This window comes from Rattus rattus, chromosome 4 (assembly GCF_011064425.1).
Source record: "Rattus rattus isolate New Zealand chromosome 4, Rrattus_CSIRO_v1, whole genome shotgun sequence".
NCBI classification, from domain to species: Eukaryota; Metazoa; Chordata; class Mammalia; order Rodentia; family Muridae; genus Rattus; species Rattus rattus.
In genome coordinates this window covers 142,351,985-142,367,066 of record NC_046157.1, presented here as the reverse complement: position 1 = coordinate 142,367,066, position 15,082 = coordinate 142,351,985, and the positions used below count along the sequence as shown (strand labels likewise).

Sequence of the window (15,082 nt, the reverse complement as noted above, 5' to 3'; positions counted from 1 at the left end):
AGATGGGGCAGTGCGGGGGGGGGGTGGAGGAGGTATTGGATGTGGAACTGTCAAGGAGTGAGAGGGAGAGGGAGAGGGACAGGGAGAGGGAGAGGGAGAGGGACAGGGACAGGGACAGGGACAGGGACAGGGACAGGGACAGGGACAGGGACAGGGAGCAGCTTCAGCAAGTCAGTGAGAAACATCCCTCCACCGCTTCTGTATCAACTCCTGCTCCCTGACCTGCTTGAGTTCCAGTTCCGACTTCCTTTGGTGATGAACAGCAATGTCGAAGTGTAAGCTGAATAAACCCTTTGCTCCCCAACTTGCTTCTTGGTCATGATGTTTTGTGCAGGAATACAAACCCTGACTAAGACATACTCTATTACTTAAACATATAAAAGCGTATTGAAATGCTATGGAGATTCCTGTCACAGTTTCCTCTAGTGAAATACATGTTGTGATACAATATTATGAAACACTGACCTCCTCAAAACTGAAATTTTGCAGACCACAAACTAACATTACTGAGGCTCCTTGAGATCATCTAGGACTCTGGAAAAACTTGCAATGCCACTGAACACTCAGCCTTTTAAAGTTTCACCTACCATTAAAAGAAAACTAAAACCAACCTTATTTACCTTGGATTTCTCATGCAATCGTATTTTACAACCTAAGCTTTAATCTTAAATTGTTAACTATTCCATGCCCCTCATGCAATGTAATCTCTGTCTCTCTGTTTCCCTGTCTGTGTCTCTGTCTCTGTGTCTGTGTCCGTGTTCTCTCTCTCTCTCTCTCTCTCTCTCTCTCTCTCTCTCTCTCTCTCTCTCTCTCTCTCTCTCTCTCTCTGTTAATTAAAGCAGTCAACAGGTTGGTAGTAACCATATACAAAAAATATCCCCTTTAAGTCTTGGAATCAACAAAGATAGTTGGATAAGATCTATTTGACATTTGTGTTTTCTATTCTGAGTCAGTAAATGTAGAGAGTTAAATATTTTTATAAACATTCCTTTATCCCTTTCTTATGTAATGCTTTAATACTGTTCATTAAAGACAAAGCAAGTCCCTTTGTTAAGGATAGTAGCAGAGACAGAGACAGACACAAGTAGGCCAGTAGTAACAACTATAATTTTAAAAAAGAAAAGAGAAAATAAAGAAAAGATGGAAAAAGGAAAAACTAAAGACAAATGCGGGAGATAGGGAGAGAAGTAGAGAGTCCTTCAGATTCTCACTCACTCTTGGTCTAATTAATACAAGAGGAAGCACTTTGGATTTTCCATAATATGATTTCCATAATGGATTTTGGTGCCTCTAAGGTTATCCTTAATATGCTAGGCAATGCAGTAAATTGTGATGTGATCATTCTTATAACCTACTTTTGTAGATTCATTCTAGATAATTCATTCTTTAAAAATTTATAACGATAATGTTCTAATTTTTACAATAAATATTAAATAAATTTTAGCTTCATCAGAAAATTATGAAGCGAATATGGAGTCCTGTATACTTCATTCTTTGCCCTATATTATTATTTTTGATCAATATAGTACATTCGTCATAGTTAATGAAATGATGGTGATTGTTATTTTCATAGTTTTAAACATTGGTTTTTCACGTACTTGATAGAAGTTTGTGATAGAGGCTGATGATAATATCCCCGTGGAATTTATATGTTGAAATCTAATGCTCAAATGATATATTACTCTGAGGTTTTGGGGAGGAGAGTAGATCATTTCTGTGTCATTATGATTGAGACTAATGTCTTTACAAAAGAGACCCTTCAGTGATCCTTTAGCTCTTGTGAAGAGCTCAGGAAAACATCCTAAGGGAAGAGGCTAATTTGGGACCCAGTAGCTGCTGGATGTGATAGTGCTTGTGTTAAGGTGTAGTTATAAAGCATGCTCCGTGTGCCTCATGGACTGAACACTTGATTCCCGTCTAGCAGGGCCACTAAGAGATGATAGTGCCATGTGGGGTCTCTTCATCATTGAATGCCTGAATGAAATAAAGGAGACAGCACCTGTCTAAAGTGAGGATCACTGGAGTGGACCCTTGAAAATGTATTTCCCTTACATTCTCTGCTTCTTGCTACCATAAAGGCACTGGGCCTCTCCAACTCTGCCCATCTACACGATATTTCTCTCTGGTCCTAGGCTAATGGCAGTGCAGCCAGCACACCATGGATTGCAGAAGCATGAGCCCAAACAAATATTGTCTACTTTAAATTTAGCAACCAGAACCTAACAGATGCAGTCTCGATCTTTGACTTCCTAACATCCAAAAATAAGAAAAGTAAAAGTTATCCATATGCCCCGACCTCTGTGATAGTCTATTCTGTTAGAGAGTGAAAAGTTCCCTTTAATTTCCTACTTGATTATGTCATATTTCAGCTTCCATAGCAAAAACAAAGAACACTTCAAAAGCAATAATTTGTTTCATATGTGAATTTTTTTAAGAATTTGAATTGTACTTGAATCACTGTCTAAAAATGAAAATTAGCTACATTAAATAACATTAATTGACTTAGGTTTAAAGTACACTTAATGGGTCAGTCTGTTAAATTATTATCATTTCTTAAATTAAAACTTACTTTTAATTTGTTAGACAACTAATTAACACTTAAAACCTGTTAACATAACCCTTCAGGTTTGTGATAGATTTCTTTTGTGTACTCTTTCTTTCTTGGATCCCCAAACTGGAAAATTTCCATAAATACAGCTTCGTTGTATAGGAAGTGTATAATAGCTCTTTTGGGAAATTAGTAATTGGATGGAAGCAAGGACCTGAAAGAGGAGACAAACGTGGCGGAGGGGAGACGTGTGTCTGCAGTGACCTACCACGAATTAAACAAACTACACCTGAAGCTGCTTTAATTGACGAAACTCAAGTTACACCAATACTAACACGACCTTGCCAAGCAGCAAATAGGCAGCATTTTAACTGTTCTTCCTGCCTCTGCTTTGGTGGGTCTGATAGCAACACAGTACCTAACCTTAAAGGATGGGTTTCGGGTCCCATCTTTACTGTGAATTCCTACAGAAAATCACATTTCCCTTCAAATATCTCTTTGCAAACATTACTTACTAAACATCAATATAATGCCTATTTAAAAACTTTCAGGAAGGCTTTTAGGGATTGTTTTTCTCATGTGATGGGATATGATATGATATGATATGATATGATATGATATGATATGATATGGAAAGACTTAGCTTCCCATATATTTTTGGAGGTTTTTTGTTTATTTGTTTGTATGTTCTGACTTTAATATTATGACATGTGCTAGAACTATGATGTAGGCTCCTACCTAGCTGATAGTTCATCGTGAAAATAGCACTGAAAAAATTATTTTTAAAGCACATTTCCCAGTGGATATGGCTTCAGAATGAGAGAGTAATTGCCACAATATTTCGATAGAATTTGGGATTTTCACTTCAGAAATGAGATAAAATTTAGGAGGGAACAATAAATAGGTATATAGAAGGCAATAACTTGTGTAAAAATGCACAAGTATGAAAACTATTCTGATTTCTGGTCTAAAAAACCAAAGTGTAGATACTTCAGTACTTCTTAGAAGGGGGAACAAAAATACTCACAGGAGGAAGTATGGAGACAAAGTGTGGAACAGAGACCGAAGAAAAGGCCATCCAGAGACTGCCACACATGGGGATCCATCCACATGCAGTCACCAAACCCAGTCACTATTGGGGATGCATGCTGACAGGAGCCTGATATAGCTGTCTCCTGAGAGTCTCTGCCAGAACTGACAAATACAGTGGTAGATGCTCTTGGCCAACCATTGAACTGAGAACGGGGTCTCCAGTGGAGGAGGTAGAGAAAGTATTGAGGTAGCTAAAGGAGTTGGCAATCCCAGAGGAAGAACAATATCAACCAACCAGACATCCCAGAGGTCCCAAGGGCTTAACTGCACCTGTAGCAGAGGATGGGCCTTGTCCAGCATCAATGGGAGGAGAAGCCCTTGGTTCTGTGAAGGCTCAATGCCCCAGTGTACCAGTGTAAGGGAATGTCAGGGCGGGCAGGCGGGAGGGACTGGTTGGTTGGGGAGCACCCTCATAGAGGCAGCAAGTTGGGGGGATGGGCTAGGGGTTTCCAGAGACACAGGGAAGGGGGATAACATTTGAAATGGAGATGAAGAAAATATCCATTAATAATGGGAAAAAAGTGTCCCTGGTCCAGTTGATGTTATACTTCTAGTTTTGATTGTTCTGACAGAAATCCTTATGATACCTACTTGCTATGTTTGGATGGAAATTAGAAGCCTCATCAACAACTTCAGAACCTGTTCTCATTGAAGAAGATTAAAGGCAGTATTTGTTCTTTGTAAATTAATTAAGCCTTTTGTTTTGTATCGCATGGCCAAATATTTAGACAGATACTAACGTGTATCTTGGCATCTTGTCAAATCCTAGCCTGATACTTTGGCTGTCCTGTTTCTGGAGTTGTTCACCCTTTTCATTTAAAAAGACAACAGCAGACGAGTCTCACAAGCAATCACCTTTAACTCTGAATCCTCCAAGGCCATTTTCCATATGTTTTACAGCAGAGGCAGCTGTTGGCAGACATCATTTCATGCGAGCCTATTTTCCTCTTTTAAATTTTGAGTGGGGAAAATCACATTTATAAAAGACCCGAGACATGAAACTGTCACTCTCAATTGTAGCCTGAAATGGTAGCAAGCAGTTTTCTTGTCTAAACACTGGAGATGCAGAGCGATTGCTTTAGAAATAAAAGGAACAGGTTTTGCACATGCAGCGTGTTATAGTTTGCGTGTGGCTGTTCCCACGAGCCCATCTGTTTGAACACTAGGTTTCCAGCTGGCAGCGCTGTTATGGAAAGTTGGAAGGCCTTAGGAGGTAGAACTCAGCTCGAGAAAGTGGCTCTCTTCTGATGGTGAGAGTCTGTCTGAGGCTGACTTACATTTTCAATGTTCTTGGGATGTAACAGGTTACCCTGAAATCTTCCACCTGTAGTTGCTTCTGTCAGGTTTTGTGTCAGAGTGATGAAACAACTAATACCATATACTACTGAGGCTGCTCACTGAAAGGGATTTACACTTGTGAATTCGGAGGGGGGGGAATGGAGGAGAGTTTCTTTGAGTCAAGTTTTATCTCTTAAAATATCTTTAGAAGATAGTATTTATTTATTTACTCATTTCATGTACATGGGTGTTGTGCCTGCATGTGTGTCTGTACCCACCATTCATGCTGTGTCCAGGAAAGCCAGAAGATATTGTCATATCTCCTGAGACTACAGTTGCAGATGGCTGTGATCCACCCAATAAACCTAAATTGTCTGGTAAAGCCATTGATGCTCACCAACCAGCCCCAGTCAAGCATTTTGTTAAGTAACTGTATCAGTCAGCTTATTGTGGCTGTGACATAAACACATTGAGATTACAAACACCTAAAGGGGAGGACGGTTTCTGAAGCAAAGGCTTCAGATTTTCATCCTTTAACCTCATTGTTTCTGACTTCTGGGAAGGCAGCGCTGGAGAAAACATTCTCCAGCAAGACTGCCTTCTTCGGGGTAACCACGAAGTAAAGAGACAGAGAAGAGCACAGGACAAAATAAACTTTAGTGGAATATCCCAATGACCGCTTCTCATCAAGCTCGAACTTCTGAACTTGCTACCATCTTTTGATAGCTTATCTATGAGTAAATTAATCCATTGACGAGATTAAAAAACCCCACTATCCAAGTACCTCCCAAAGGCCCAGTCAGAGTACATTGCTGCCTTCAGTGTCATAATCTTACTGGTACCTCACTCCTTGCCTTACAGTGGATCTTCTTGTGTCTTCACGAGATAAGACTACAATCAAATTCTGTTAGGCTACAGAAAACAAGAGTAGTCCATAAGATGTGCTATTGTAACTAGCTTATGTGTCTGTAGAAGAGAACATCCATCACTATATTTAAACATCAATGATAACCACAGACTTTATTTTACCTTCAATGATTTGGAAATTTGAACAACTAACATTTTCTATTTTGCTTTAAGTCATTTGCATATCTAAATAAAGTTTAATTAAAATTATTTAATAATTTTATTAAGTTTAAAGAGTTTTTCAATTATTGTTACTACTTTCACAGATATATAATGTTTCTCACCAGATAATATTTGATTCCATGTTTCACTGAAACCTAATGCATACATTTGATGTGAAAATATTAATTTACTAAAATGCATAATTATCAAAAAGTTTAAAATATACACTTCAATTAAGATTTTAGAGTATAAGCTAACCTGTATTATAACAGTTATTTTACTTATAAATATTTATTTATGAATGATGGAATTTGTAAATGCCATGACTCTAAGGACACTACTAAATTGGGGTGCTTATATGATTGCATAAAGGGGTCTACAGGTCATATTTTAACTTGTGTAATTCATTAGAGGTATCTTTAGGCAAATGAAAAAGAAAAGAAATGTTTGCAATTCTTAAGTCCATCTGCAGAAGGTTCGGTAGGCTCAATTGGCAAAATGGAAGGTGTTTTTAGTCATGTAGTAGAAATGGTGCAAAGAAAGCATGTAACTGGTTGCTACTCTCCAGTCCCCCTATTTGCAAGGTGGTCTATTTTATGGGCATATTTGATCAGTTGGTGTTCTCAAATTAGCTGAGCTAAATTTCTAGGATTGGCTGAAACTGCTTCTTATTAAAAAAAAGATGTCCTTGTTTCAGTTTGGTTTCATACTCTATCATTACAGTTTGTTATTTAGGCATTCAAAGTAAAGAGGTATTTTACAGTCACATATGTTTTAACACACCTATATGAATTGGAGATATAGTCTATATAAAATCAGAGAAAGAAGAAACAACTGAAAACAGACCTGAATAAGTACTATTAAGTTTTCTTTCCCCCACTGTTCAAGACAATGTAAAGACACAGGAAAGATGGTTATTTCTGGAGAAGGAGAGAAGCACGTCTGTTTAGAGTGGGTTGAAGGTGTTCATTGCAAATACATTGTGTTTATGTTGAGTGCTGGCTAAGTGTTTAATAGTGAAGGAGCAGTCTACAGGTTCCTAGAATCGTGGCAAACTTAGCCCATGGTATAGTTTTGTTAGAATGGTGGCGATCAGAATTTTTGAACCTTCAGTGTTACTTCTTGTTGGGTACAGTGAGCAAGAATTCTACGCTACTGCATTAGGTACAAGACATTTAGCATGCTCTCTTTTTTCCCTCAGATATAATTAGATCAGATATTGAATCCCACCTTCTCAGAGTGGTATAGTGATGAGTTTCACACAGTGGGAACCTGAAAGCAGAAACCCAAAGCACAAAACAGTATCTCTCTAAGCAGAAGGAATACGGAATGCTTGTTATTAGCTTATGAATTTTTTCTCGTAAACTTCTTAATATTATGTCATCATTAAGAATGTTTCTGCTTTAGATATTCCTAGACATGATAGGAGGGGCAGGGACAGAAGGTAATTGCCTTAGGGAAGTTAATAGAAAATCGTACTGATACAGAAGCTACAATTTGCTGCTACATTTGTCACCGTCAGAGAAGGCATGATTTCTGCATTCATTACCAGCCGAGGAAACTTCCTATCCCTCAGCCATCCTCTTTCCTGTCACTAGAGTTTTCTATTCCCTCTTCTCATGATATCACAGCCATTTAACTTCCAGTCTCCTTAACACCACAATCACTATTATATTTATGAATATCCTTACTCACAGAATGTGTTAGTGTTTAGGGTGATTTCTCATTAGGTCTGGGTACATAGAGCACAGCAGTAGAAAAATTCAGATCTATTTTGACTAGCTAAGGATGTTTTTAAACATAAATAAATAGGAAATGGCAGGAATCTCCAAGAGATGCTAATATGAAAGTAAATCAAGAAGCATGGATTTAATGCAGATAAATCTCAAGACAGATAAGGACACATTTGGGAAGCTATTATTACCTTCCACTAGGGCAATAATTCAGGAAGGAAAGAAGGAAGGAAGGAAGGAAGTGAGGGGGAGGAAGGAAAGGAAAGAGAAAGCAAGAAAGGGAGGGGGGATGGAGGAAGGGAAAGACGGAGGGGGAGGGGGAAAAGGGAGGGAATATCAAATCAGAAGTTGCGTCCTTTTAAAAATAGTTGTTTAAAGGACTGTGAAATAAGTCATAAGTTTGGAAATAACAAAAACAGAGTTTTCTGGAATACTCAGCAGATAAAAGGATGTCATAGCAGACCAGCAGACTTTTTATATCTATCCTTGATTTTCTTCATATGTGTTAGAAGTGACGGTGCATTCTCATTGGTTAGGAGGTTCCTCAATCACTCAAGGCATAATGAGCTTCCATTTCATTAAATCTGTAAAGAAAGCTGCTGCAGAATCAATGTAGAAAATAGAAAATAATCTGCCTTATAGAACAGATGCTATCTTTACATGATGATGGTGCATCTCTCGGCGCTCACACCCTTAGAATTTGATGAGACAAGGAGTGTTTCTGGTCCTGAACCTCTTCAGATAAGAAAGTTTTCTCTTTGGTGAACTTTCTATGATTTCTATTTGTTACATGGTTCATGAGTAGAAACCATGATTTTATCTTTTAATGTTTTTTATTAGCAGCAAGCTCACAAAATCATTTTCTTTGGAAAATAATAGCTACAGGGGCTTAAAAGCCTTCTAGATTTCAGTTCTACTCTATTAAATGGCCATTAATGAACATCTATTCAACACCAGGGTCAGTAGGAAGAGCTCAAATATGCATACATAAAAAAGTAGGAGGCATTTCTGAATTTTAGAAATAAGTTGTAAACATTAAAGGTAAGATATAAGCGTGCTGGAGATTATATAATAGAGAGATTAAACACAATAGTTCTTATGCTATGATGTGACCACTTCATCTTCAACTAATTGTCTTGAGACAATTTGTCTGCCCAGCTATTTTCTGAAGTAATATTTATAATAGCTCACATCTATTAAATACAATTTGCTATACACCTTTTCTCTCTCTTACAATGTGTATAATACCTTTGTAATAGGTATATTTTTGCGAATTTTCTAAAGATGAAAAGACTGAGGTTTTTAAAACTTAAAAGTTTCGTCAAGTTTACATAACTAGTAAAGCCAAAGGCTAGAATTAAGGCAAATTTGCCTGTCGGTCCACTCACACCTCAGGCCATTATGCTCTTCTATGATACCTTTTATATTAGCTAATGTATAAAATATTGCATATATACGTGTGTGTGTGTGTGTGTGTAATATTCCACATATATGTATATAGCAAAATTGTATTGATTTTCATAACAAGGCTGTAGAACAATAAAAGTGCTATGTTACTGAGATTCTTTCTGATGGCCTAAGGACTGGCACAAGGAAGAACGGACCTGACTATAGCATAGTTCAACAGTTAATCTATGCTTTTGAGGTTGATCTCTATTATCCAGATAGGCCAATATTTGCTTAAATTATGGAATTGAGACTTTTTAAGCATTAGGAAATCCCCTTGCCTGAGATTTTGTTTGCACTCAGCATATGTATCTTAGCCATTGATCTGTGTCAGAATTTCATTTTGAGCTATTTCAGAATATTTGTCTACAGAAACGGTTTAAAAATATCTAGGAAAATGGTATTTTAAATACTAGAAAAAAATAAGAGCATAGAATCTAGATACCTGCATAACTTTTGGATGTGGGACATTACCTCACATAGTTTTATAAAATGGATTGTTTTTGTTATAATCTCTAGAAAGAAAATATTTTCTCGTTAATTTATTTATTTATTCACTTTACATCCTTATCACTGATCACTGCAGACTCCCTGTTTAGGTCCCCACTCTCCCCTTCCCCTCATCTTTTCTTGTTTAGCTTCTATGGGTCTGTGAATTGTAGTGCGGTTATCCTATATTTTATGGCTAATATCTACTACAAGTGAGTACATACTATGTATGTCCCTTTGGGTTTAAGTTACCTCATTCAGAATATTTTCTAGTTCAATCCATTCACCCACAAAATTCATGTTGTCTTTGTTTTTGATAGCTTAATAGTATTTCATTGCATAAATGAACCACATTTTCTGTACCTATTATTTGGTTGAGGAGCATCTGGGTTGTTTCTGGTTTCTGGCTATTAGGAATAACACTGCTATGAACATGATGGAGCATGTGTCTTTGTTATATGTTGGAGCATCTTTTGTGTATATGCCCAGGAGTAGTATGGCTGGGTCTGCAGGTAGAACTAGCCCCAATTTTCTAAGGAACGGCCACCAGATTAATTTCCAGAGTGGTTGTACAAGTTTGCACTCCCAGTAATAATGGAGGCGTGGTCCCTTGCTCCACATACTCATCTGCATGTGCCACTGTCCCTTGAGTCTTTAATCTTAGTCATACTGACAGGTGTAAGGTGGAATCTCAGTGTCATTTTGATTTACATTTCCCTGCTAACGAAGGGTATTGCTTTAAGTTCTTTTCAGTCATTTGAGTTTATTCTTTGAGAATTTTCCATTTAGTTCAGTAGCCCAACTTTTCAAAATATTTATCTTTAGTCTTTTATTGAGAGCCCAGTTAGTAACCTACTCCTGTTCTGCCCCTTCTACAGTTCCTCATCTTACCTCCCCCCACCACCACACTTCTCCAAGAGGATGTTCCCTCCCCCTGGGGCCTCTTGCTCTTGAGGGTAAGCAGTCTTCTGCTGTATATGTGACAGGGACCTCTTACCAGGTTAATTGAGACTGCTGGTCTTCGTATGAGGTCACCCTCCTCCTCAACCTTTTCCATTGTTTCCCTAATTCAACCACACGAATCCCCTACTTCAGTCCATTGGTTAGGTTTAAGTATTTGCTTCTGTCTCAGTCAGCTGCTTTTTGGGGCCTCTCAGAGGATTGCCATGCTAGGCTCCTGTCTTAAGTACACCATACCATGAGTAATAATGTCAGGCCTTGGAACCTCCCATTGGAATGGATCCCAAGTTGGTCCAGTCACTGGACCTCCTTTTCCTCAGTCTTTTCTCTATATTTGTTTCTGCAGTTTTTTATACAAGATCAATTATGAGTCAGAGTTTTTGACTGTGGGATGGTAACCCTATCCCTCCACTTGATGCCTTATCTTTCTACTGGAGGTGGAGTCTACAAGTTCCCTCTTCCTACTCTTAGGTATTTCATCTAAAGTTCCTTCCTTTGAGTCCTGAGAATCTCTTACCTCCCAGGTCTCTGGTATGTTCTAGAGGGTCCCCCCCACCTCCCACATCCCAAGGTTGCATATTTCCATTCATTCTATTGGTCCTCAGGGGTTTACTCCCCCTCCCCACATACACACACAATACCTGATCATGTTCCCCAGGTCCCACTCTCCCTCCCTCTGCTCCCTGTGATTGCTTTCTTCTCCCTCCAAAATGGGATTGAAACATCCTCAACTTGGGCCCTTTGACTTGATAACCTTCTTGAGTTCTACGGATTATATCCTGGGTATTCTATACTTTCTTGGCTAATATCTACTTATTAGTGAGTACATAATGTGCACGGGTTATTTGATTTGTCGATGCCTAGCTTCTTGAGTTCTTTATATATTTTATGTATTTGTACTCTGTTAGATATAGGGTTAGTGAAGGTTTTTCCAAATCAGTAGGATGATCTTTTCCTTAATGACAGTGTCCTTTGCCTTATAGAAACTTTTCAGTTTCATGAGTTTTTATTTATAAACCATTGATATTTGTACCTAAGCAGTTGGTGTTCTGTTCAGGAAGTTGTTGTTATATCAGTGTTCAAGACTATTTCCCACTTTCTCATCTACAAGATTTAATGTATGAGGTCTTAGGAGGAGTTCTTTGACCCACTTGAACTTGAGTTTTGTGCAGGGTAATAAATATGGGTTTACTTGCATTCTTCTACATGCAGACATCCAGTTAGATCAGCACCATTTATTGAAGATGTTTTCGTTTTCCCTTGTATGGTTTTGGCTTCTTTGTCAAAAAACAAGTGTCTAAAGCTGAGTGAGTTTATTTGTGGATATTCAGTTGGATTTCACTGACCAATCTGTCTGTTTCTATACCAATACCATGCAGTTTTTATTACTATTGCTTGGTTGTACAACTTGAAATTAGAGATGATATTCACAGAAGTTCTTTTATTGCGTGGCATTGTTTTAACTATTTTTGTTTTTCTATATGAAGTTGAGAATTGTTCTTTCAACATCTGTAAAGAATTATATTGAAATTTTGATGAGAATCCCACTGAATCTGTTGATTGCTTTCGGTAAGATGGCCATTTTTCCTATATTAATCCTACCGATCCATGAGCATGGAAATCTTTCCAACTTCTGATATTGTCTTCAATTTATTTCTTCAGAGACTTAAAGTTCTTGCCATGCAGGTCTTTCCCATGCTTGGTTAGAATAACACCAATGTATTTTATATTATTTATGTCCATTGTGAAAGGTCTTGTTTCCCTGATTTCTTTCTCAGCTTGTTTATCATTTGCATAAAGGAAGACTACTGATTATTTTCTTTTAGTTAATTTTGTATCAAGCCTCCTTGGTGAGACTGTTTATCAATTGTAGGAAGTCTCAGGTAGAATTTTCAGGGTCATTATGTATATTATCATATCATCTGTGAATAGTGATTCTTTGGCTTTGTGTTTTCCAATTTTTATCTCATTGATCTACTTTAGTTGTCTTATTGCTCTTCATTGACTAATATCTCAAAAGAGTTCTCCCTCTGTCGACACTACATAATTCATTGCATTACTTCTTGATCAATAACCTTGTTTTTACCTGAATTTGCTTCACTTATACTCTCCTCACTAACACTATTGTTGTACTCCCACTTGCTGCAATAAACATGGGAGTGCAGTGCAGGTTTTGATGAAAACAGTCTCTCCTGAAAGGGGTTGAGGGATGCAAAGAGGAATGATGACACAGTGACGTAATCTAAATAAAAGATTGATCATACAGCAAAGTCTCCAAATTCTGCATAGTGTTCATTGTGTCTTAGAATATACAACAATGATCATATATCAGCTAAAGTATGTCTTTATAGTTATTACTTTTTAGACCATGTAACTTTTACCTGCCTTTAAAGAACTTAGTGTAAATAATTCAAATAATGGTTGATGGATTCTAGATTTATAGAGCCTGACCTGATGGGCCAGGTATGATTTCAAGATGTGCTATGCTAACCAGAGATGTTCACCTTTCAATTGTATTAGTCACCCACTTCTCCTTTCTCTTTGTTCTTATGTTCCTGCTCCAACACCCATTGATCTCAAGAAGATCAGGAATAACTACAGTTCCAATTTGGTAACTGTAGCAATAAGCATTAATAGAGCAATTAAACTGTGCTCCAGAGTCTACAACCAATGCAAACTGGTTCCACTTTGGAACACTTATCAACCTGCATTCTCGCTTGTCATCTGACTTGTAGTTTGATGTCATATCATTGTAGCTTATCAATGAATGACACCTTGATTCCTATAACTGTATTCACGTCTCAGGTGTGAAGAATGTCTCATAAAATAAAACCCATTATTTTAGTATAACCACATTCATGACTTTTTAAAAAGAAATACAACATATTCAAATTAAATTCTAACCCTTTGTGATCCTCTACTAATCTAATATGAATATGAATATCATGAGGAAATTAGTATATTATATTAAGAACTGAAAATAAGAGTTGACTCACTTTTATTTCAATGACTGTCAAGTTTCACAACCTGTCAAGTTAATTTCATTATCTCTAAGGTAGATGTTTGTTTGTGTCTTCCCAGTCTATCAGAGAAGTCACAGGCTATGTACTCGTGGCCCTCAACCAGTTTCGTTACCTGCCTCTGGAGAATTTGCGCATTATTCGTGGGACAAAACTGTATGAAGATCGCTATGCCTTAGCGATATTCTTAAACTACAGGAAAGATGGCAACTTTGGACTTCAAGAACTGGGATTAAAGAACCTGACCGGTAAGAAAAAAATGAGAACTAGTGTACGGTGTAATATAATGCCCACCTGTGTGCATGCATGGAAGTGTCTGCAACGTCCAACTGCATACTCATTTTATTAGAAATGACATCTCTGTGCTACCTTCACTTTTGTTTACAGATATTATAAATGCTGTGTAAAAGATAGCAGAATACTATATCTCAGCTTAACAGAAGTACACTCTAAGAAAATGCTCAGTGACTGAAAACAGAGATAGGAAGCAGGCTTAAGAATTCTGTTTTGTGGTTGCAGTTGGGTGAACCAGATCATCAAATGCCTGCGATAACACCACAGTGCTCATGCCCGAGAGAGTTTAGTAATGCTCAAGCTATTCCATCTAGTTCAACTAATCTTTAGATTTTTACAGGATCACCTGAGTTTAGCAGAACAGTCTAATTTATTCAGTTTCAGTTTGTCCCATTTAGTAGCTCACCGAGCACCATCACCAATTCTAAGGATATTTTGGGGTCATCCATGGAAATTTTTTCATTGCTACAGACACACAATGCTAACAAATATCTATATATGAAACTTTACAATGGTTGTTTTTGCTTTGTTTTTGTCATAGTTCATACAGATTCTGATGGAGCACTTTTTATACATTATCATGAATTTTACCAAATATATCTATAGTACCTATAGTTAAAATGTGCTGATAAAATATTCAAAGCTACTGTTGTAGTTCAGTAACTTACGTTATAATTTACTTGAGATCAATAACATATATGCAAGTGTTACATAAAATATTCAGTGATTTATGCCTACTTTGGGTCCACTCAGTGAAATTTATGCACCCTTAAAAAAATAAGGATTTAGCTCAATGGTAGAGCACTTGCCTAGCAAGTGCAAGGCCCTGGGTTCGGTCCTCAGCTCTAAAAAAAAGGGGGGGGGGGTTATCAAAAATACAACTAACATTGTAAACTTATTTAGATAACCGTTAGTATTCACAGTACATGTAGAATATAGGTTTAAAGATGGAACTTTAATTCATAATCCTCCAGACAAGTGACTTAAAATATAGAAAATTGGTGTACAGAAAGAAACAATGATGTATCAGGTGAAATAACGATATTGTTGCTTCAGGGACAATCATTGTAGAGTTGATGGAATGAGAGTAAGTGCCTATGTTGGAAATGTATCGATTCTGATACCATCACTATTACTTCACTTTTTTCTAGGAT

The 15,082-nt window shown here is 37.4% G+C and overlaps 1 protein-coding gene across 1 annotated transcript in view; it reads left to right on the top strand.

Annotated features, from left to right (window-relative positions):
* LOC116898533 (receptor tyrosine-protein kinase erbB-4-like) overlaps positions 1-15,082 on the top strand; it is a 171,654-nt gene that overhangs the window by 15,964 nt on the left and 140,608 nt on the right. Inside the window, exon 2 of the mRNA XM_032899752.1 lies at positions 13,670-13,882. Coding sequence (XP_032755643.1) covers positions 13,670-13,882 — 213 coding nt within the window. The remainder of the gene's footprint in view (positions 1-13,669; positions 13,883-15,082) is intronic.